Below are 23095 nucleotides of genomic sequence, written 5' to 3'. Positions count from 1 at the left end.
TCAGATTGGGACCACAGTATGGAGGGAAGAGGGCTTTAGCCTACCCCTGACATGGTAGAGAGCCAGCGTGGTGTAGTGGTTAGAGTGCTGGACTAGGACCAGGGAGACCTGAGTTCAAATCCCCATTCAGCCATGATACTAGCTGGGTGACTCTGGGCCAGTCACTTCTCTCTCAGCCTAACCTACTTCACAGGGTTGTTGTGAGGAGAAACCTAAGTATGTAGTACATCGCTCTGGGCTCCTTGGAGGAAGGATGTAAATGATACAATGTAAAATAAAATAATAATAATAATAATGGCCCTCATCCAGATCCTCTCCACTCTGTAGGTGCTATATGCTAAGGAGAGAAAAATATCTCCCATCGATACCAGCTTCCACCCACCCCAAGGGAAATACTGTAGCAGCTGCAGAGATATGAGACCCATGGCAGAGGACAGGATTAAAACCCCTTTTCCTCCATGCCACAGTTCCCATCTGCAGGGACTCAATACAGCTACTCTTTAGTTTAAAATTAAGAAGCATGTCACCATCATTAAGCATATGCTTAACGTTGTGTGTAGTTTGACCCTAACTGAGAGCTGATGCAGAGCAGGGCTTAAGAGCAGGCTGTCAATAATATTAACATTAGCTCCAAAGAAACTCCTTATTGAAATATACAACGTGGATCATTTTCTCTGAGAGAAAATCTTTATCCCTAGAGAAGCCTGTGTTCAGCTCATAGAACTTTAGGGTATTTGGAAGTAAAGCTCCCTCTGATTGTAAGCTCCATACTGCCATTCTCAAAAGCTTCTCTCTTTCTCCCTCCCCCCAGGAACTGCATTGGGCAGCAGTTTGCCATGAATGAGATGAAAGTGGCTCTTGTCCAAATCCTGCTCCGATTTGAAATCTTGCCTGATCCAGCAAAGCCTCCTGTCCCAGTCCCACAGCTTGTCCTGAAGTCTGATAATGGAATAAACCTATTGCTAAAGAGACTCAACTGATAGCAAAGAGCCCCAAAGGAATTTTTCTTTCAGTATCGGTTCTCAGGGTCAAACTAGATGAGACAACAATGATCCTTGGTCAGATCTTTCATCTTTTTGAATTCTGTAAAAGGCAGGCACTAGGGCCCCTAAATTCACTTAACCCTTTACCCCCTTGCTATTTTCCCGATAAACCCTCCACCCCCTGGAGTTATTTGCCTCATTTGTGAAAACTTATGTGTACCTATATAAGAGTTTCATGGAGGTTATTTTCATCAGGAAAATGGCAAGGGGAAACAGTTAACATCTTCTTTCACAGCCGAATGGTCACATTACAAACTGGGTTTCCAGTTACATAAATTCCCATCGCTTTCCATTAATATAAATGGAAAGAGGTGGGAGATCCAGTCCCAGATCTCCAGCATCTCGTCTAGTTTGGCCCTTCGCTGTATGTCATTCTTCGTTGCTGTAAACATTTGCTTCTATTGTGACCACTCCTTTCCATTTCATTGTTAAGTTCCAAAGGGAAACAAATTAAGTAAAATCCATTTCATTTGTTAGGCAAGGTCATTTCTATAAAAATTCTGCTTCTGACCTCATTTCCTGTACAGAGCAAGGCATTCTTCCTTGGTGGTGGAAAACATGGGCCTGATTGGAACTAGAGTTAATCTAGTCATCATGAACAGAAAACATGGGCCTGATTGGAACTAGAGTTAATCTAGTTATCATGCACTTGGCAGACCCATTAACAATTTGATGTACATATTGCATTGTTAGCAAAGGCCCAGAATGTAGCGCACACCCTAAGGGCTGGAAATTGGCTCCTTGTTAGCTCCTTTGCTATGGCATTTGTTTACTTATACCCTAACCCCAGGCCATAGCCAACCTTCCTCAATTGGTAGGATTGCTATTTTTCTGGGTGAGACTTCATAGAAATGAATAGAAAACCAGTTATTTCCTTATAATCAACACAAACTCCTGTATCCCTCTTACCAAGTCCCAAAATGTCCATGAATTGCTGAAAACGTCACTTTGAACCAAGCGGAATCTTGAACTAGTATAGCTGTGTGACACTCCCGCTGAATAAAACCCATGAAGTTTTCCTGGGTATAACAGGAAATTGTGAGTGGTATTGCAACAGGGATAACAGCTAAGTGGAGGAATATGTGAGCCTAATATGACCAGACACAGGCCAGAGTTCGTTTAAGAGCTTTTTCCATGGCACTGGTAGAGGTCAAGTAATCATATTTCTCTGCCACCATAATGTCAGTACAGTTTCTGACAGGAGAGTTTTTCCAAGTAGTAAAAGACATTGAAAGTTCCGGATGCTTCACTTAAGTGTGTGACTGCTCGGTGGACTGTTGTGACATTGTTGTGAATAGTCTCTTCTCTCTCTAAAGAGCTAACAGGAAGCAAACCCCTGTCTTGAATGACAGGTTTTTGCACCTAGGACACCAATTTTAAAGTTCTGGTTTAAATCCAGTTTAAGTCCAATTTTTAAGTCCAGTTTTAAGTTGTGCTGAGGTTGGGTTGAAGTTGTAATGTGTGTGGGTTTCTCTGGAGATGGGGAGTCAGGGAGTGCCTTCGTTGAAGGTGGGGCAGCTATTCCGGTGGTGTTGGAGAATAGAAGAAGAAACGTTGGCAGGTCAGCAGGCTGTTCCAGGGGAAGGGTGGTCAGAAATCTAATAGCTGTCCCCCTTTCCGGCTGTCCTGCCAGCTCTTTGACCTCGGGGAGCACTGCCAATATCCCACATAACCTTACTTTGCTCCTCTGCAATGCCAGGTCGGTCCAGAATAAATCAGAACTCATCCATGATTTGATCATGGATGAAGGGGCCAACCTGATGTGTATTACTGAGACTTGGTTGGGGGAGGCTAGTGGTCCAGTCTGGTCCCAGCTTCTCCCGCCAGGATAGTCTGTAGAGGAGCAGGTGAGGGGATGTGGGCGGGGAGGTGGAGTGGCTGTGGTCTATAAGGATAACATCTCCCTTACCAGGGTCCCTGTTCGGGTATCGGACCATATTGAATGTGTGTATTTGAGTTTGGGGACCACGGATAGATTGGGACTTCTGTTGGTGTACCGATTGCCCCGCTGCCCAACAGAATCCCTTACTGAGCTCACGGACTTGGTCGCGGAACTTGCGTTGGAGTTTCCCAGACTTTTGGTGCTGGGGGACTTCAATGTTCATTTTGGGACCAATTTGTCCGGGGCAGATCAGGAGTTCATAGCGGCCATGATGACTATGAGCCTATCTCAAGCGGTCTCTGATTCAACGCATATTGCAGGTCACACGCTTGATTTGTTCTTTTATTCTGATCAGGGTGGTGTTCTGTGGGTGGGGACTCCTACGATTTCCCCGTTGTCATGGACGGACCACCATCTGGTTAAGGTTGGACTTACAACTGCTTTCCACTTTCGCAGGGGCGAGGGGCCTATTAGAATGGTCCGCCCGAAGAGGTTACTGGATCCGGTAGGATTCCAAGAAGCCTTGGAGGGATTTAATGTTGGCTCTGCTGGTGATCCTGTTGATGCCCTGGTTGAGAACTCAAACAACTTGCTCACTAGGGCAGTAAACACGATTGCTCCTAAGCGTCCCCTCCGACCTGCTTCAAAATTGGCCCCTTGGTATATGGAAGATCTACGGGGGCTGAAGTGGCAAGGTAGGCGACTGGAGCGCAAGTGGAGAAAAACTCGACTCGAATCCGACAGATTACGACATGGAGCACATTTAAAGATCTATGCTCAGGCGATACATGCGGCAAAGAAGCGGTTCTTTTCTGCCCGTATTGCCTCTGCGAGTTCACGTCCGGCGGAGTTGTTCAGGGTTGTGAGGGGACTAGTATCTGCCCCCTCTCCCTTGAACCAGAATTTGGAGGCATCAGTTACCCGCTGTGGTGTGTTTAATGAATTTTTCGCAGACAAAATCTCTCGGATTCGGGCCGACCTAGATGGAGACTCCACAATTAATTTGATGTCTGAACTGGAGGTGTCCGACAACTCCTCTTATACGATTTGACTGGATCAATTTCAGTTTGTGACTCCTGATGATGTGAACTAGTTGCTTGGAGTGGTGAGGCCTACCACTTGTCCTCTTGATCCTTGTCCAACATGGCTTGTTCGATCTAGCAGGGAGGCTGTTGTAGGAGGCCTGGTAGAAATCATAAATGCTTCTCTGAGGGAGGGCAGGATGCCTCCTTGTCTTAAGGAGGCAATTATTAGACCTCTTCTAAAGAAGCCTGCGTTAGATCCCTCAGAGTTGAGCAATTATAGGCCAGTTTCCAATCTCCCATGGCTGGGCAAGGTAATTGAGAGGGTGGTGGCCTCTCAGCTCCAGGCGGTCTTGGAGGAAACTGATTATCTAGACCCATTTCAAACTGGTTTTCGGGCGGGCTATGGGGTGGAGACTGCCTTGGTCGGCCTGATGGATGATCTCCAATTGGCAATTGACAGAGGAAGTGTGACTCTGTTGGTCCTCTTGGATCTCTCAGCGGCTTTCGATACTATCGACCGTAGTATCCTTCTGGAACGTCTGAGGGGGTTGGGGGTGGGAGGCACTGTTTTACAGTGGTTCCACTCCTACCTCTCGGACAGATTCCAGATGGTGTCGATTGGAGATTGTTGCTCTTCAAAATCTGACCTTAAGTATGGTGTCCCTCAAGGCTCCATACTCTCTCCAATGCTTTTTAACATCTCCATGAAACCGCTGGGAGAGATCATCAGGGGATTTGGAGCTGGGTGTTACCAGTATGCTGATGACACCCAGATCCACTTCTCCATGTCAACCTTGTCAGGAGTTGGCATATCCTCCCTAAATGCCTGCCTGGAAGCAGTAATGGGCTGGATGAGGGAGAATAAACTGAAGCTGAATCCAGATAAGACGGAGGTACTTATTGTGTGGCGTCGGAACTCTAGAGACGATTTTGATCTGCCTGTTCTAGATGGGGTCACACTTCCCCAAAAGGAACAGGTTCGCAGTCTGGGAGTACTTCTGGATCAACGTCTCTCCTTGGTTTCTCAGGTTGAGGCGGTGGCCAGGGGTGCTTTCTATCAGCTCCGGCTGATACGCCAGCTGCGCCCGTTCCTCGAGATCAATGACCTCAAAACAGTGGTACATTTGTTGGTGATCTCCAGACTGGACTTCTGTAACGCACTCTATGTGGGGCTGCCTTTGTACATAGTCTGGAAACTTCAGTTGGTTCAGAATGCAGCAGCCAGGTTGGTCTCTGGGTCATCTCGTAGAGACCACATTACTCCTTTGTTGATGGAGTTACAATGGCTGCCAATAGGTTTCCGGGCAAAATACAAAGTGCTAGTCATAACTTATAAAGCCCTAAACGGCTTAGGCCCTCGGTATTTAAGAGAGCGTCTTCTTCGCTATGAGCCCCACCGGTCGCTGAGGTCACTTGAGGAGGTCCGTCTCCAGTTGCCACCAACTCGTTTGGTGGCTACACAGAGACGGGCCTTCTCGACTGCTGCCCCAAGATTGTGGAATGCGCTCCCTGCTGAGATACGATCCTCCCCATCTCTGGCAATTTTCAGGAAACACCTGAAAACACATCTCTTCAACCAGGCTTTCTCAGCTTTTTAAAACTTGTTTTTAAATTGTTCTGATTATTTAATTGTTGTTTTATGATGTTTTTAATTGTTAATCATTGTTTTATACTTTATAATTTTTGTTTAATTATTAATTGATTTTAATGGTGTTTTAATGTAAACCGCCTTGAGCCTTTTGGAAGGGCGATATAAAAGTTTTATTAATAATAACAACAACAACAACAACCACTGGGATAATTTTGGTCTTTTTCTGCCACAGCCTTTCAATTTCAATTTGTAAATCTTTGTATTTTGTCATTTTTTTCCATTTCTTTTTCTTCTATTATATTATATATATTCTATTAATAATAATATATTAGTATATATTATATATTATATTATATATATTCTATTCTATTCTAATATATATTCTATTAAATAATAATAATAATAATAATACAAAAAGCAGCTTTACTGGGAACAGCCTATATTCTGCGATGATATCTATTGATGTAGTATGGTAGACTTGACCCAGTAGGGGAGGTTCTTTTCTGGGCGGATGGAGCCCAATAACCAGCCCAGATGAGAGGACTTAAAGATCAAAGCTTTTATTCTGCCTTAAGAACAGAGGTGTTACTTTGGCTTATGCTCAAAGCAAGACAAAGGAATATTCATACATCCATACCTTTATACAAGAAAAATTCAAAAGTCATCCACACAAAACAACAGCATGTTGTTGCCAGAGTGCTTAACCAAGGCCAGGCACAAACCACAAGCATGTACACGGGCAGACAGCCAGCTTCTTCCTAGTCATATCAGCTTTTTCTTACATATCACAGTCGGTCACTGTAACCTATGGGGGATGGAAAACTACTAGAGAAACATAGTTTTGACAGTGCGTTGCACTGACAAGCAAAGCAACATCTCTTGCAGAGAACCATTATTTCAAACTAATTCAGGCTGTGCAATTCTATGCATTTCTAATTTACTATACATCAATTCCCTATACATCATCTATAACAACAACAACATTGACAACAAAATTCAGCCATCATAAGAACATAAGAACAGCCCTCCTGGATCAGGCCCAAGGCCCATCTAGTCCAGCATCCTGTTTCACACAGTGGCCCACCAGATGCCACTGGAAGCCACAGGCAGGAGTTGAGAGCGTGCCCTCTCTCCTGCCATTACTCCCCTGCAACTGGTACTCAGAGGCACCCTGTCCTTGAGGCTGGAGGTGGCCCATAGCCGTCCAACTAGTAGCCATTGATAGACCTCTCCTCCATGAAGTCATCCAAACCCCTCTTAAAGCCATCCAGGTTGTTGGCTGTCACCACATCCTGTGGCAGAGAGTTCCACAAATGGATCATGCGTTGTGTGAAAAAGTACTTCCGTTTGTTGGTCCTAGACCTCCTGGCAATCAATTTCATGGAGTGACCCCTGGTTCTAGTGTTGTGTGAGAGGGAAAAGAATCTCTCTCTCTCCACTTTCTCCACACCATGCATGACCTTATAGACCTCTATCATGTCTCCCCACAGTTGTCTTTTTTCTAAACTAAAAAGCCCTAGGTGTTGTAGTCTTGCCTCATAAGAAAGGTGCTCTAGGCTCCTGATCATCTTGGTTGCCCTCTTCTGTACCTTCTCCAGTTCAACAATGTCCTTTTTAAGATGTGGTGACCAGAATTGTACGCAGTACTCCAAGTGTGCTCGCACCATAGTTTTGTATAAGGGCATTATAATGTTAGCCGTTTTATTTTCAATCCCCTTTCTAATGATCCCTAGCATGGAATTAGCCTTTTTCACCCTAGGTCTTTGGGAAGGACTCGATGTCTGGATAAAACAAACCAGTCAATAACACCTGTCTGACTGTGTAAACAAGAAATAATAAAAAAACAACTATTCAACACCAATGAAACAAAGCAGGCCTACAAGAAAGAACAAGTCAAGAACCGAGCAGAAAAATAAGCCACTGAATGGTCAATATTTGCACAATATAACTGGAAAATCAGACATCACCAAGACCTGGCAATGGCTTAAGAATGGCAACTTGAAGAAAGAAACAGAGGGTTTAATACTGGCTGCACAAGAACAGGCACTAAGAACAAATGCAATAAGAGCAAAAGTCGAAAAGTCAATCACAAACAGCAAGTGCTGCCTTTGTAAAGAAGCAGATGAAACAGTGGACCACCTAATCAGCTGTTGTAAAAAAAATCGCACAGACTGACTACAAACAAAGGCATGACAAGGTAGCAGGGATGATACACTGGAACATCTGCAAAAAATACAAGCTACTTGTAGCCAAAACTTGGTGGGACCATAACATTTAAAAAGTTGTAGAAAATGAAGATGCAAAAATATTATGGGACTTCCGACTACAAACAGACAAACATCTGCCACACAATACGCCAGATATAACTGTAGTCGAGAAGAAAGAAAAACAAGTCAAAATAATCGACATAGCAATACCAGGGGATAGCTGAATAGAAGAAAAAGAAATAGAAAAAATCACCAAATACAAAGATCTACAGATTGAGATTGAAAGGCTGTGGCAGAAAAAGACCCAAATAATCCCAGTGGTAATTGGCACCCTAGGTGCAATTCCAAAACAACTTGAAGAGCACCTCAACACCATAGGGGCCACAGAAATCACCACCAGCCACTTACAAAAAGCAACTTTACTGGGAACAGCCTATATTTTGCAACAATATCTATAATAACCAACAGTATTGTTGATAAAATTCAGCCATCCCAGGTCCTTGGGAAGGACCCGATGTCTGGATAAAACAAACCAGTCAATAACACCTGTCTGACTGTATAGACAAGAAATAATAATAATAATAATAATAATAATAATAATAATATTTCATTCATTCATTCATTCATTCATTCATTCATTCATTCGATTTATATAACGCCCTTCCAAAAATGGCTCAGGGCAGTTTGCACAGAGAAATAATAAATATATAAGATGGATCCCTGTCCCTAAAGGGCTCGCAATCTAAAAAGAAACCTAAGATAGACACCAACAACAGTCACTGGAGGTACTGTGCTGGGGGTGGATAGGGCCAGTTACTCTCCCCCTGCTGAATAAAAAGAATCTCCATGTTAAAAGGTGCCTCTTTGCCAAGTTAGCAGGGGCTAACTTGAATGCCATGTGGCATTTTGAATGCGGTCAAGTTTCCCCCAGCATTGCCTCTTCCATGCATGCGGCTCTGTACAATTCTGTCTTTCATTTGGTGGTTGCCATAGCACCACCAGCCCACTGAATATTAATAGTATGTCCTATGTCAACTTGCAAAGGCAATGCAATGCTACAGGTTGCCAATTTGCACAGTTGAACAGTTGTTGCTATGCAATCATTCTAACTTGCTTTTGTTCTTGTTGTTGCAGTTATCATGTTCATTAAAAAAACACAACAATGCCAATATTTTTTGGTTCACAAGTTTATGTTAAGAGTAGGGATGTGCACAAAACTAGTTTGCCCTGTTCGGTTCGAATTCAAACCAGTTTCGAACCAGGAGGGGGTGGTTCGGTTTTGGTTTTGCTCAAACCTCCCCCTGGTTCGGTTCGAATTTGAACTGTTTTGAACCACTTATAACTGGTTTGGACATCCAAAAATGGGTAGGGGGGTATCTGGCAACCAGGGGTACCTGCCACCCAAACCCCAAAGCAATTGGATACTTGTACGATTTTTTAATGAATTTTGGGGAAAAAAATTATTTTTTTCTCATAGGGTATAATGGGACTCGAACCACCCCATTATTCCCTATTTTGTAGCACCCATGGGTGCCAAAAACCATGCAAACCCCGAAGCAATTGGACACCCCTATGATTTTTAAGAATATTTGAAATATTTTTAATTATTTTTCTCATAGGGTATAATGGGACCCGAACCAGCCCATATCCCCTATTTTGGAGCACCTAGGGGTGCAAAAGTGGGGTGGGTGGTAGACACCCAGGGGTGACTACCACCCACAAAGTTCCAAGGCAATCAGACACTCCTCTGATTATTGGTGAATTTTAAAATTATTTTGAATTCCTCATAGAGAATAATGAGGATTGCAGCAAATGTATAGCTTCACGTCAGGGAGAAAGGGGTGTCCTAGAGTGGAGTGTGGAGGGTGGTATTTCCCAAGGTGGGCAAGGAAGCTATCAGAATTATTTGAAAGAAATTGGGCAAAAGGCTGATTTTAAAGTGATTTTTGAAGTTTACGCAACTTTAAGGATTTTCTCCATAAAGAAGCATGGAGGTGTCGGCAAATGTATAGCTTCACGTCGGGGGGAAAGGGGTGTCCAAGAACGGAGTGTGGTGGGTGGTAGTGCCCAAGGGGGGCCAGGAAGCTATCAGAATTATTTGAAAGGAACTAGGCAAAGGGCTGATTTTTAAGTGATTTTTGAAGTTTATGTGTCTTTAAGGTTAGCAGACGAGAGTGGATTCATGGTTTGTCATTGAAAATCTTATATGCTACCAAAGAATCTACACTCAGAACACTTCAGTAACAACAAAACCCAGTACCTCATGGGTTAGCAACCCATGGAGGTGGTTGGCACCCTCGCTCTGGGCCACCCCAGCACCCCTCAAGTGCAGTTATGGGGCTGCTGAAACCTGCATTCTTCCCTATGGAGAAAAACCTTAAAGCCACTTGTGGGGTGCTGGGATGGCCCAGAGTGAGTGGTGGTCTAGTGCAAAGATTTACGTCCGAACTTACCTGATATCCCTGGTGCACAACCTGGAGGCGGTCTACCCTCCTCCACTCGATCTCCTCCGTAGAGTCAAAAGCCAAGTCTTCCATTTAGTATGGCACACGGCATCCTTCCCGTTGGACCATGTGGTAGCCTTTATGGAGGCTGAGCGGGTGTCTAGCTTTACCGGCCCTGCAGCCCTACGTTGTGACTGAATTTATGTCCTACAATTTTGGAAACTGGATTTTTGTAAATGTTTGCAACAGATCCAACCTCTTACAAAAGACTTGGGTTTCACTTTTCGCCCTGCACTGGCAGAAGTCAATATGGGGTAAGGTGTGGTGGGAGAAAGGAAATTTTGAGGGAAACGTCATGCAAACATTGAAAGGGGACCATCAGGATTTTCTGAGAGATTTGTTATTTACATTTTTAAAATGGAAGCTTGTTCCAGATCTCTTTAAAGAATCCTCCTCGGTCAAGCAGCTAAGGAAAACAATTTATGTGGGGATTCTGGAAGAGGCTTTTTTCAAACCCGCTTTAGAACATAAATGCCACATACGCCACACTTCACAATATCTGTTGCAGCCCGATAAGCCTATAGCTCTGTTTAAGGGGGAAAAGGTCCCCTTTCATATTTGGGAAATGAGGTGGCATTTATACCACCAAGTGTTACTGCTTAATGAGACTAAAGCATGGCTCCCAGAGAACCAACACACAGGAGTGTCCCAGAATTATTTGCCAGCAAAAAGCCAGCGCCCTAGGCACAACGTTCAGGGAAACCTACTCGCACTTCTTAAAGGAGTGTGTGGTGGCCAAGGCAGTGTGACATAGAGTAAGTAGAGTAAGAAATTCATAATCTTAATTCCTTACTGACCTTCAAGAAAGCCCTTAAAACTCATCTGTTTGGCCTGGCCTTTCAGGGTTTTTAATTAGTTTTAATTGTTTTAATGTTAACCTGGTTTTCAGGGTTTTAATTGTTCTGATAGTTTAATTATTTTTAAGATGTTTTTAAATTGGTGTTCATATTTGTATTTCTGTTTTAATTGTTTTTAATGATTTCTGTTTTTAATTGTAAACCACCCTGAGCCATTTTGGAAGGGAGGTATAAACATCAAACAAATAAATAAATAAATAAATAAATAAGCAAGCAAGCAAGCAAGTTATTAGAGTGGCCTGGTTTGGAAAAACAGACTTGGGAAGAATTAACCTCTGGTTCGAGTGATAGAACCATTATTCGGGGTCCCAGTAAAAAGCCCTCGAAGAAATGGGATGGGATGGGGGCTCTCCTATAAGGAAATTGGAACATCCCCCCACTTTGTAATCTGGCTAGTAAACCTATATGTCATTAACGCTATGTTCCTGCATAGGACTGGGGAGGTAAGACGTGACCAAGAGATACATGTGGATAAGACAGTGAATTTTTTCTGGAAGAGACTGTATGGTTTTGTGCAGAAAGACAAATGTACTTCTTCCAAAATTCAATGGGACAAGTTGTGGAAATGGACCTTAGATGTGACACCCCCGATCACCTGATTTGTTTTATACCCCCTTTCCTTGGGCTACAGTATTGTTTACATATACCTCACAACTTTGTTGTTTTCCAACCTCATATCTCTAAATCTCTGTGGGGTGTGTGTGTGTGTGTGTGTACACACCCAATGTAAAAACAGATCTTTTGTATATAATTGTGCTATGATAACGTACTGTAGTCTCTCCCCCCACCGCCCACCAAAAAAAAAGGTCTTCCCAAGCTGTCTCTCCATTCCAGAGAGCAACTAGAGCTTTGACAGGAACACCTACCCCCAGAGCCTTCAGGAATCGATTGGAGTCCATCAGTTAGCACATACTGTAAGATGTTCCTTTAAAAAAAATACAACTAAGGCATTTATACTTTTAAATGTCATAATTTTACTAAACAATAATTATAAATCGGTTAAAGCAAAAAACGGTTGGTTTACAGGGTAATTATGAGTGTGACAGTTCCAGCTGAACTCCAAAAAGCAAAGAGATTTGATGGCCCATGATGTTCACACTTCAGACCTGATGCCCAGTCTGAGATACTGTTTTGGCTTACAATATCATAACAATGGAAATACAATTTGTCTTCCATGCTCCAGTACCCTACCTCCTTAGGTTGTGTAGCTAACAGCACTCACCATATGCTCAGAAGCACATGTTAACAAACTATTCCTAAATATAGCTGTCACATTAGTTCACATATTTTTTTTAATCTTGCCATCAACCTACAAAGGTAGTGGATTGAAGCATGGAAGACCTTGCCAAATTGTGTGGGAACCCCAGCAGTTCCCAGATGCCCTGTGTGAGTGACGAGCCTCCTCTTTGTCACTCCCCATCCACTCTTCCTTTCTTTTAATATTTAAATTTTTATTGATTTTAACAATATCTTAACATTCACATCACATTAAACAAATATTGACTTCCCGCTCACACCTCCTCATGAATCACCAACTATAGAATTAACCCTTGCTATAATAATAATTCAAAACATATATCTTAAACCTTACAAATTCAATTTTGATCTACCGAACCTGCTAATATTACTAAATTTCAAACCCTGTTGTAAAATCAATATTAGGGAAATAGTTCTTTAAGTATAATAAAAATGGTTTCCAATCTTCTTTAAAACATTCCAAATTTTGATCTCTTATCAGTACTGTGAGTTTTGCCATCTCCGCATATTCCAAAATTTTTATCAGCCAATCTTCTTTTGAAGTCAGTTCATTACTCTTCCATTTCTGCGCATATATTATTCTGGCCGCTGTAGTAGCGTACATAAAGAATTTTAAGTTGGTTGCAGAAAACACTCCTTGCGTTATTCCCAGCAGGAAGGATTCTGGCTTCCTAGGAAATGTCATTTTAAAATTTTTCTTTAACTCATTATATATCATGTCCCAAAAGGCCTTAGCCTTCCTACAAGACCACCACATATGAAAAAAGTTCCTTCAGAGTGTCCACATTTCCAACATTTGTTTGAAACATTTTTATACATTAATGCCAGTTTTTTAGGCGTCAAATACCACCTATACATCATTTTGTAATAATTTTCTTTTAAAAGATAACATGCAGTGAACTTTAAATCAGTTTTCCATAATTTTTCCCAGGCTGCCATTTCTATATTATACCCCACATCTTGAGCCCATTTTACCATAGTCGTTTTAACCACTTCATCTCTTGTCTCCTCCATAAGCAAGAGCTTATACATTTTAGAAACTAATTTTTCATCATTTTCACACAACTCCTTCTCAAATCTCGACGTCTGACCCTCAGATCCAACATTAAGATCTTTCTTATAAACTTCATTTAGCTGATGGTACTGAAACCAATTACTGACCCAATTTTGTACTTCAATTAAACTTTTTAACTTACAGTCCTTTTCTTGAAAACATAACAAATCCCTATAAGTACCCCATTGCGATTGCATATTTACCTCTTTAAGTGCTAGAGCTTCAATCGGGGATAACCATAGCGGAGTTTTAGGTTCCAACCATTTTTTATATTTTACCCAAACTCTCTCCCCATCCACTCTTCCAGATGATCCCAAGGAATGCTGCAGCTGCCCAGCTTTCCCCACACCAGTGCTAGGCGGCTTTTAAAGAGCCATCCCCACCACCCTCCTACATGGGGCAGACTTGCCCCATGAGAAGCTAACTCCTAGTGGTCGGGGATGGGAATTCTGAAGCAGAATTCCAACTTTTACCAAAGTGCACAGTTCTAAGCAGAAATATTTCCCCAGCCAACAATGGCAGAGGCCTTTCAAAACTGTTTCCAGGGCAACAAGGGCAGAAGCTGTTTACTCCTCCCTCCCACTCTGCCCACTCACTCCCTTTCCCCTCCCGCTTTCTCCTCACAGACATTCCAACTTTACTAGGCATATGCAAACTTGATGTTATGGGCCCTCTTTGTTCTTAATTTGCAGAAATTCAACACACATTTATTTGAAGTAACCCATGACAGTGTATTGTGCAGAAGACAGACTAACTAAAGAGACTTTTCCTAAAGCAATCGATTCAGCCTGTGCTTCCCTAGTCTACACTAAAAAAAATCCCATCATAAAGATAGAAAAAAGACCCAACTGTGGTCTAAATGTTTCATGTCTGCTTTTTAACTTTTACTGCTCATAACTTAGCCATTTCCCCACAGATTCGATTAAAAAACAAGTTATTCTAGTAAGAACTAATCTGCTACTTTCCTTTCACTATCTCTATAACTGGACTACATTTGGTTCAAATCGAGGTCCACCAGTTAGATCTCTTGCATGTCAAATGTTCACATGTCTGCCATTTTGGATCTGGGTGGATGACATCATTACAAACGACACCACTGAGGTGTCGCTGTGTGTCACTCACTACGACTGTACCAAATTTGGTTCAAATCGATTGGACAGTCCTCAAGTTAGTGCACTTGCACCTCAAAAGTTCACACGTCTACCATCTTGAATTGGGGTGAATGACATCATCACAAACTACGCCATTGGGGCATCACTATGTGTCCCTACAGCTATAGCAAATTTGATTCAAATTGGTTAGGTGGTTCACAAGTTAGCCGACTTGCGCCTCAAAAGTTTATGTGTCTGCCATCTTGAATTGGGGTGGATGACATAATCACAAACTACACCATTGAGGTGTCCCTATGTGTCCCTATAACTGTACCCAATTTTGTTCATATTGGTCCATGCGTTGTGAAGTTGATGTGGGGAACACAGACATGGACACTTGGATACACAGAATGTCGGGTGATCTCATAAGCCTACTGGAAAGTAGGCTAAAAAATGACACAGCACAGTTGTTCAGCCGGTGATTCTGAGTGTAACATTCCTCATTACATGAATAATGCAAACAGAAAGAAGCCACAGAAGGTTGTGCAGAGGTGGGGGCAGAGTCAGGACATTCTTCACACAGCAGGCTTTACCGCAAGTTTACTGTGAACTCCAAGTTGTCCAGAAAAAGTAGCAAAAAGTGGATTTTTAAAACCCCAGAAATAAATTGGGCTACACTCTAATGCACAGTGAAAAACCCAAATTTTTCAATGTATGTGAAGATCTCCCTGCTAGCTTGCAGGGACTTCGGGGCAAATCTGCCCAATATGTGAACACATACCTTCCATTCCAGAGGAGATGCAAAGTAAATGGCTTTAAAAGCCCTGTGTGAAAAACACCCAGATGAAATAACATGATGGAATGCTGTTCTACCTCTCCACCCATACAGAAGTGCTCTTACTTCTGGGCCAAAGTCCAGGGCCTCTGGGCCGAAGTCCAGGGCCTCCACATCCTCTGTGGGCCTCCAAATCTTCCTTAATCTGTCCTGAGTGGTGCTGGCCCACCACTGTGCCTGTTGCCTGAAAGTGACCTCTGCTTTAGAGACAGAGGGGGAGTGATGAAATAAACACGTGGGATGGGAGTATACTGTGTTGTGTGTTGAAATGTTTCTGTTAATGCATATTTGCATAAATATACCTGTTTTCTATTCCTAAATTCTTGTGAGTTCAGTTGCTATTCCCTCAAGAATCCACGTTACAAATACTGTGTGTGTCGCGGTGTGAGTGTATGTGTGTGTGGGGGGCCCTCCAAAGTGGTGGCGGGGGTGGGGGCTCCAAAGGCCTTTAGATCCAGGCTCCAAAACTACCTAGGTGCACCTCTGCACCCATAACATACAGCCACTCCCATGCCTGTGTAATATATGTAGTGCTTGTGATTAACCTATAAGATGCTGATTATGTACTTCCTTGTATGGATCTTCGTGTCAAGATGAATTGGGGTGAGACTTGGAGGAAGCAGATTCCAAGCTACCTAATTTAAATGTTCTGTTCTTTCCTAAGAGTTTTCTACCTACAACAAGCCTCTTGCAATATCTGACTTTCTTTTCACTCTCTCCACACAAGTAGGCAGGGTAATAGATTGCTTCTTTCCCTGCAGGAGGGTGAAACACAGATTCCCCCCAACCTGAGATATGGACCAAGTTGGCACTGCAGACAATCACATAGCTCAGTTTCTTGGAAGTAGCCAAGCTAAGCCAGAGGTATGCCCCCAGCCTCAACCTCCAAGTGAGGCCCTGGATGCTATTCCCAGCCTGCTTTGCACGGCCTTCCAACTGGCAAGCTTTCACCATGTAATCCACCTAGAAACCATTAGCCCTGATTGCAAAAGAGGGCTGGTTCATCTGGAATGAAGCCAGAGATACATGTGGGTTCAGAAACAGCACACACCTCAGTGGGAGAAGCACTTAGTAGGGATGTGCAAACCAGCTCAACGTTGAACGGGGCCAGCTGGTTCCATGCACATCACTAGCACTTAGTTTGGCAAGCCAACTTCAAATCTTGGTTACACATCTAGGCTTGATGTCCTCAGTGAAACTCAGGTTTCTGGCAGAGGTGCACTAACCCCTGGACCTTGGAAGTCTGTTCCTCCAAGGTCCAGGGGGTCTCCAAATGGCCCAGGCTGGGAGCCTCCAGCAGCCTCCCCACACCCACCAAAGCTCTGCTATTTTTTTAAATGCTTACCATGGCCAAGGGTGTGGCTCCAGCAGGGAGTGGAGCAGACCCACACATACATAATCTAAGAGCAGTGGCTTACATAATATGCAAGCTTAACATCAACGGAAGACATTAGAGTGCTACTGCTGCAGAAAGAGAAGCATTGCTACGAGTATGTCATGTTTAGCCTGCTTTCCAAGGGGAAGAAAGCTTATGAGATCATGTCTGTATGTGTGTCCATGTTTCCCCAAAATAACTATTGTATTTACAGTCCAACACAAAACAAATTTACAGTACCTGGGCGGGGGTCTCAGGGAATCCTGATGGGAGTATTTTTATTTCAGTCCAACATATTTAAAAAGTTGGCAACCACTCAATTTAGAAGCACCCTCACTTTAGAACCCAGATGTTTACAGCCTGATACATACCAGATCAGAGGCGTATCTTTTTTGTTGTTCTTTAAATTTTTATTGCTTTTAACAATATCTTAACGTTCACAACACATTAAACAAATATTGACTTCCCGCTCACACCTCCTCGTGAATCACCAACTACAGAATTAACCCTTGCTATTATAATAATTCAAAACATATATCTAAACCTTACAAACTCGATTTTGATCTACTCAACCTGCTAATATTACTAAATTTCAAACCCTGTTGTAAAATCAATATTAGGAAAGTAGTTCTTTAAATACAATAAGAATGGTTTCCAATCTTCTTTAAAACATTCCAAATTTTGGTCTCTTATCAGTACTGTAAGTTTTGCCATCTCCGCATATTCCAAAATTTTTATCAGCCAATCTTCTTTTGAGGGCAGTTCATTACTCTTCTATTTCTGCGCATATATTATTCTGGCCGCCAAGGTAGCGTACATAAAGAATGTTAAGTTGGTTGTAGAAAACACTCCTTGGTTATTCCCAGCAGGAAGGATTCTGGCTTCCTAGGAAATGTCATTTTGAAAGTTTTCTTTAATTCATTATATATCATGTCCTAAAAGGCCTTAGCCTTCCTATAAGTCCACCACATATGAAAAAAAGTTCCTTCAGAGTGTCCACATTTCCAACATTTGTTTGAAACATTTTTATACATTAATGCCAGTTTTTTAGGTGTCAAATACCACCTATACATCATTTTATAATAATTTTCTTTTAAAACATAGCATGCAGTGAACTTTAAATCAGTTTTCCATAATTTTTCCCAGGCTGCCATTTCTATATTATACCCCACATCTTGAGCCCATTTTACCATAGTCATTTTAACCACTTCATCTCTTGTCTCCTCCAAAAGCAAAAGCTTATACATTTTAGAAACTAATTTTTCATCATTTTCACACAACTCCTTCTCAAATCTCGACATCTGATCCTCAAATCCAACTTTAAGATCCTTCTTATAAACTTCATTTAAGCTGATGGTACTGAAACCAGTCATTAACCAAATTTTGTACTTCAATTAAACTTTTTAACTTACAGTCCTTTTCTTGAAAACATAACAAATCCCTATAGGTACCCCATTGCGATTGCATATTTACCTCTTTACGTGCTAGAGCTTCAATCGGGGATAACCTTAACGGAGTTTTAGGTTCCAACCATTTTTTATATTTTACCCAAACTCTCATTAAACTCCAGTTCAAACTCCAGATCAGAGGCGTATCTAGGGAAAATAGCGCCTAGGGCAAGCACTGAAATTGCACCCCCTGTCCAAACATCTGACACCCATCTTTCAGGTAACTTTACCATAATATCAGCTGAAAAATACAAGTCAAGCTCGTTAATCTTTTAATATTTCAAAAACTATTTAGCAGTAGACGTAGCCAGACCAAAAAATGCTGTGAAACCACAAATTTCAGTATGCTGGGGCTCATGAAATACCCAAATACTATGTGGAGGTGTACTTGGAAAACTCAACTGAAGTGCCTGTCTAATTCTCTACTATGCATTAAGGCATCACTGTTATATAAGTTTTAAAAATAAATGGAGAATTTGACTTTTCCCAGATACTCTGAAAATAATTAAAGGATATGCAGAGTAAACTGTGTCACTGCTTGGAATATATTCTAGTATTTCAGAAAGACAATTAAAATGAGGGAAAGAGAGCAAGAAACTCCCAGTGGGCCTTAATACTAATGATTTCACACTGATTCAAAGACAAACTCACAATTAATAGCCATATTATTAAGACATCACATTTAACTCACTTATCACAAGAAGCAAAGTAAGAGCAAATGAATACAATCCTAGCTCATAAGCTTCAGCTCAGTATTCACAAGCCCTGATTCGCTGTACATAGTGCCAAACTAAATATGTGTACAGTGACTTATATTATATTGTATTTTTTTAAAAAAATACCTGTAGCCCCTTTGGGGGGCTTCCTAAAATCTGGGGGGGGGTCCTGCAAAGGTTCCGCCTCCCCCCACTGGCCTCTCGGGCCTTGCAGCGACCATTTGAGCATGTGTGGTGGCCATTTTCTTTTTTCTTTTTAAATGGCCACTGGAAACAAAATGGCCACCGCACATGCTCAAATGGCCTCTGTGAGTCCTGGCATGGCCTAGGGCCTCACAGAGACCATTTGAGCATGCACGGTGGCCATTTTGTTTTCGGTGGCCATTTAAAATAAATAAATAAATGGCGCCCCCCCTTAAAGTGGCGCCCAGGCACGTGCTGGGCCTGTAGATATGCCCCTGTACCAGATTTACAAAACATGGGAGTGGGTTTGAGGAGGTCCTAACAGGGGCAGTGGCATTTCAATCTGCCATCTTGAAACAAGATGGTTAGAGAGTTGCTCTGTAGACTGGGATGTATGGATTCCACCTGACTGTTCCTCCGTGTTTTCTTTGACATGGATATTGCTGGTCAGTCATGCAAAAGGCGAATTTGGCCTTTTGAGTGATATTCAATTATGTAATTATTGTATTACATAATTACAATACATTATGTAATTACAACAATTATGTAATTATTGGATTACTATTCTATTCATTGTAATAGCAAGAGCAGGATACTATTTCCATTTATAAAGCAAAGGACTTTGAACCCTTGCCGAGACCCTGGAAGAAAAAAAGGATCAGGACTGTGATCCTACCTGCCCCTGCAGCACTGCACCACTGCTCTAGAATTCTGACTACATTGTGATAACACTGCAACAGCGTGAGAGCCAGTGTGGTGTAGTGGTCAGAGTGCTGGATTAGGACCGGGGAGACCCGAGTTCAAATCCCCATTCAGCCATGATACTTGCTGGCTGACTCTGGGCCAGTCACTTCTCTCTCAGCCTAACCTACTTCACAGGGTTGTTGTGAGGAGAAGTGTAAGTATGTAGTATACCGCTCTGGGCTCCTTGGAGGGAGAGTGGGATATAAATTGTAAAAATTAAAAAATAAACAAACAATGTCCAGCCTCAATTCTAAAAGACTCCATAAACAATGGGCTAGTTTAAGGAACAGTCTATAAAAGAGCAAATGTACCCTGGTCAGTACTTATATTTATGGAGTCTACCATTTTTATTCTTAGGAACTGGAAGTAATGAAACATAACAATTGTTGTAATGTCAAGCATCAGGAGAGAGCCTTCAGATTCAGATATATCCCATTCTTGGACCGGGTAACAACCTGTTGAATGGGAATGGGGTGGTGGGAAGGATCAGGAGACAACTCAAACCGCAGAAGCGTCAAGGCAAGAGCAATTTTCATCTCATTCATAGCAAATTGCTGCCCTATGCAATTCCTGCATAGGAAAAGAGAAAGAAATAATACATTTTAAATAGTCTTTCAAGAAAATGGTGCATTATGTATTTAGACAAAGAAAACTTTAATCCTGGAATTCAGGTCCAGGTATTATATACCTTCTGAAAGTATCTGGATATATTTATTTAGTGTATTTCTATAGAAGTGATTTATATAGAAGTGATCTGCAATTTTATAAACCTTGAATACAGTCTTGCCTTTCATGGAAGATATGAGATGACATCCAGACTAATATTCCATGGACATGCCAGGTTTTTCTGTTGCATGAGGGGGATTTTTGCCAATGCGCCTTTTCCTCAGCAGCTGCCTGTGCCTTTCTAAATCATGTCGCTGAGAGTTGGGGGACCCTTAGGGAGATAATTTCAGATGGTACAGATGGCTGCAGAGGCTAGGGAAGATACTGATAATCACACACACACACCATCCCAACCCCATGTACGAGGTGGGGGGGAATGGTGCATCCATGGAAGATTAATCTGGATGCCAGGCAATGTCATGACCTCCTTCATGGAAGATTTTTTATTTTAAAAAATCAGAATATCAAATTTAAAAAACTTACCTTGGACCAGCAGCAAAAGGAAGGAAAGCATATGGGTGGCGATGTTCTGTATTGCCTGGGGAAAATCTTAGAGGATTGAAGAGCTGAAGCAGAAAATAAAAATCGTGAAAGTCTGAATCAAGTGGTAATGGATCCATTAGGCAGTAGTCAGGGCCAGAGGGGAAACTGCCTACAGGAAAACTGCTACACTTAGCAATGTTTTTCTGCAATAGGTTAATCAAGCGAGCCATGCTGCACACTGTAATGAAAGGTGAAACAGCAGCTAATATAACCTTCAAGAAAATTACTTCATAGCTACAAATGCAGTGATTAGTTAACACCTGAGGTGCTACCCAGAAAGGAAGGAAAGGGCTTTTCCAAACACCCCACAAAACAAAACAAAAAGATCAACCTATTGTAGGCAATACTCCAAATCCAGCTGTTGTCCTTTCTGTCAGCGTGCTATAGTGGTTAGAGTGCTGGACTAGGACTGGGGAGACCCGAGTTCAAATCCCCATTCAGCCATAATACTAACTGGGTGACTCTGGGCCAATCACTTCTCTCTCAGCCTAACCTATTTCACAGGGTTGTTGTGAATTCAATTCACACTCAATTTTCGATGGGTGTCTGAATTTAAATTGACCAAAGGGCCTGAGCAGAGCCATTTTGGCCCAAGCACAATCATTTTGTGCTGTTTTGCTGTAAGACTCTGTTTTTGCTGAGAACAGCAGAAGAGCACAAAAACACCTCCATTGTGGAGCACTTTGGTTTTCGCCTCTCTCCTCCTAGTCAAAACAAGGCCGAGCTTGGAGCATGATAATGAGGCCATCGGCTACTGGCCTCATTGGGGAATTGGGAGGGGAGAGGTGAGAGTGAAACTGCTTAACTAGGGCCTGAAACAGAATGTCTTTGTTTCAATATCTGAAACAAAATTTGAAATGTTCTTGGCCAGTAAACTCCTCTCCCCCTCCAATGATGCTATACACAGGACACAGGTCTGTAAATTGTGGCCTACCAAGCAGAATATAACACACAGCCATGTTTTGTGACCTTCAGGTACCTACTAACTCCCTAATCATTTTGCAATCCTAGACAGTTAGCAAAAACAGATAGTTTCTCAAGACCCTGAGAGACTGCCATACATTTGGTTAGGTATGGGAATATATAACCATAGGGTATGGTAGGGGACAGGTTTTGGAAGTTGCCTTCAGAGAGGGCATCTGTTTCCCCAAGAGATGGAGAAGTGAGAATAGTGACATTTGCATGAGAGGTGGGGAAACACTTCTTTCCCCCTTCCTTTGCCTGCTGATGAAGCCATCTTAACAAAATGTGAATGGGTAGCAGAATTCCATGATAAACCTACTGCTTCTCCCTGTCCCACCCGCCAACACTTTCCCCGTAATGCAGCAATGAGAGCCAAAAGAGGAGAGGTATTTTTCCTTCCCATTTTGGATATTTGATTCTGGAGAAAGAGAAACATTGGAGTCACCTATGAGACCAAAAGGACATGACGTTAAACATGCCATCCTTGTTCTGGGGCTTCCTGTCACTTTCAAATAGCAATCATGCAAGAGAGCATGGTTAGGTGCAGAGGTAGAAGATGTTTTGCACCACTTTCATGCCAAAAATACCCCCTACAAGCTGCTATGGTTCCCTGAAGATGCAACTGAAGCAAATGCTGTCTTTGGGGGCTCATAATAGTTGGGGGAGCAGACTTTCCGCAGGAAAATGGTGCAGAATTAAAAGGCTGAAGACCCTCTACTGCCATATAGCAGTGCCAATCAAGACTGGGCATTTCATTGGCTATGTGAAAGTGAAAGTAAGCCCTAAACAGAGCCAGCCTCATTATAAGGCAGACAGAAAGCTTCCTCAGAATGATCAGGGACTAGTGTAGGAGGGCAGTTACCACCCACCACCACTGCCCCACCTGCCTACCACCTAGCATCAAGACTCACTCTACGCTCTTACCTGGCAGCTTGTGGTGATCTGATGCACTCAGTCAGTAGGCCTGAAGAGCTGCTCCTTCTTCCACAGTGGATTTCGAAGAGAGGAGGGTGGGGGAGATATTCTAGCCCACCACTCACCTGTCCTCCACTTCCACTCCATCCCCCTCTTCTTTTTCCAAATCAGCTGGGAAAGGAGGAGGAGCTCTTTG

General features: G+C 42.4%; 2 protein-coding genes across 7 annotated transcripts in view; one reads left to right on the top strand and one right to left on the bottom strand.

Annotated features, from left to right (window-relative positions):
* Positions 1–11326, top strand: part of LOC128324412 (cytochrome P450 4A11-like) — a 46192-nt gene extending 34866 nt beyond the window's left edge. For all 3 annotated transcript variants that reach the window (XM_053248950.1, XM_053248949.1, XM_053248948.1), the window contains one exon: positions 812–11326. In XM_053248950.1, the coding sequence (XP_053104925.1) occupies positions 812–980 (169 nt within the window). In that variant the 3' untranslated portion in view covers positions 981–11326. The remainder of the gene's footprint in view (positions 1–811) is intronic.
* Positions 11327–19252: 7926 nt separating this feature from the next.
* The window catches only part of LOC128323812 (cytochrome P450 4B1-like), a 53098-nt gene continuing 49255 nt past the window's right edge, over positions 19253–23095 (bottom strand). For 3 of the 4 annotated variants that reach the window (XM_053247620.1, XM_053247621.1, XM_053247619.1), the window contains exons 11-12: positions 20962–21044; positions 19253–20382 (exon numbers count right to left, since the gene is read on the bottom strand). In XM_053247620.1, coding sequence (XP_053103595.1) covers positions 20214–20382; positions 20962–21044 — 252 coding nt within the window. In that variant the 3' untranslated portion in view covers positions 19253–20213. Of the gene's footprint in view, positions 20383–20957; positions 21045–23095 lie in introns of those variants that run through there. The other variant, XM_053247622.1, reaches the window with a different exon arrangement.

Source organism: Hemicordylus capensis, chromosome 4, assembly GCF_027244095.1.
Source record: "Hemicordylus capensis ecotype Gifberg chromosome 4, rHemCap1.1.pri, whole genome shotgun sequence".
NCBI lineage: Eukaryota > Metazoa > Chordata > Lepidosauria > Squamata > Cordylidae > Hemicordylus > Hemicordylus capensis.
This window is presented reverse-complemented; position numbering and strand designations above follow the sequence as displayed.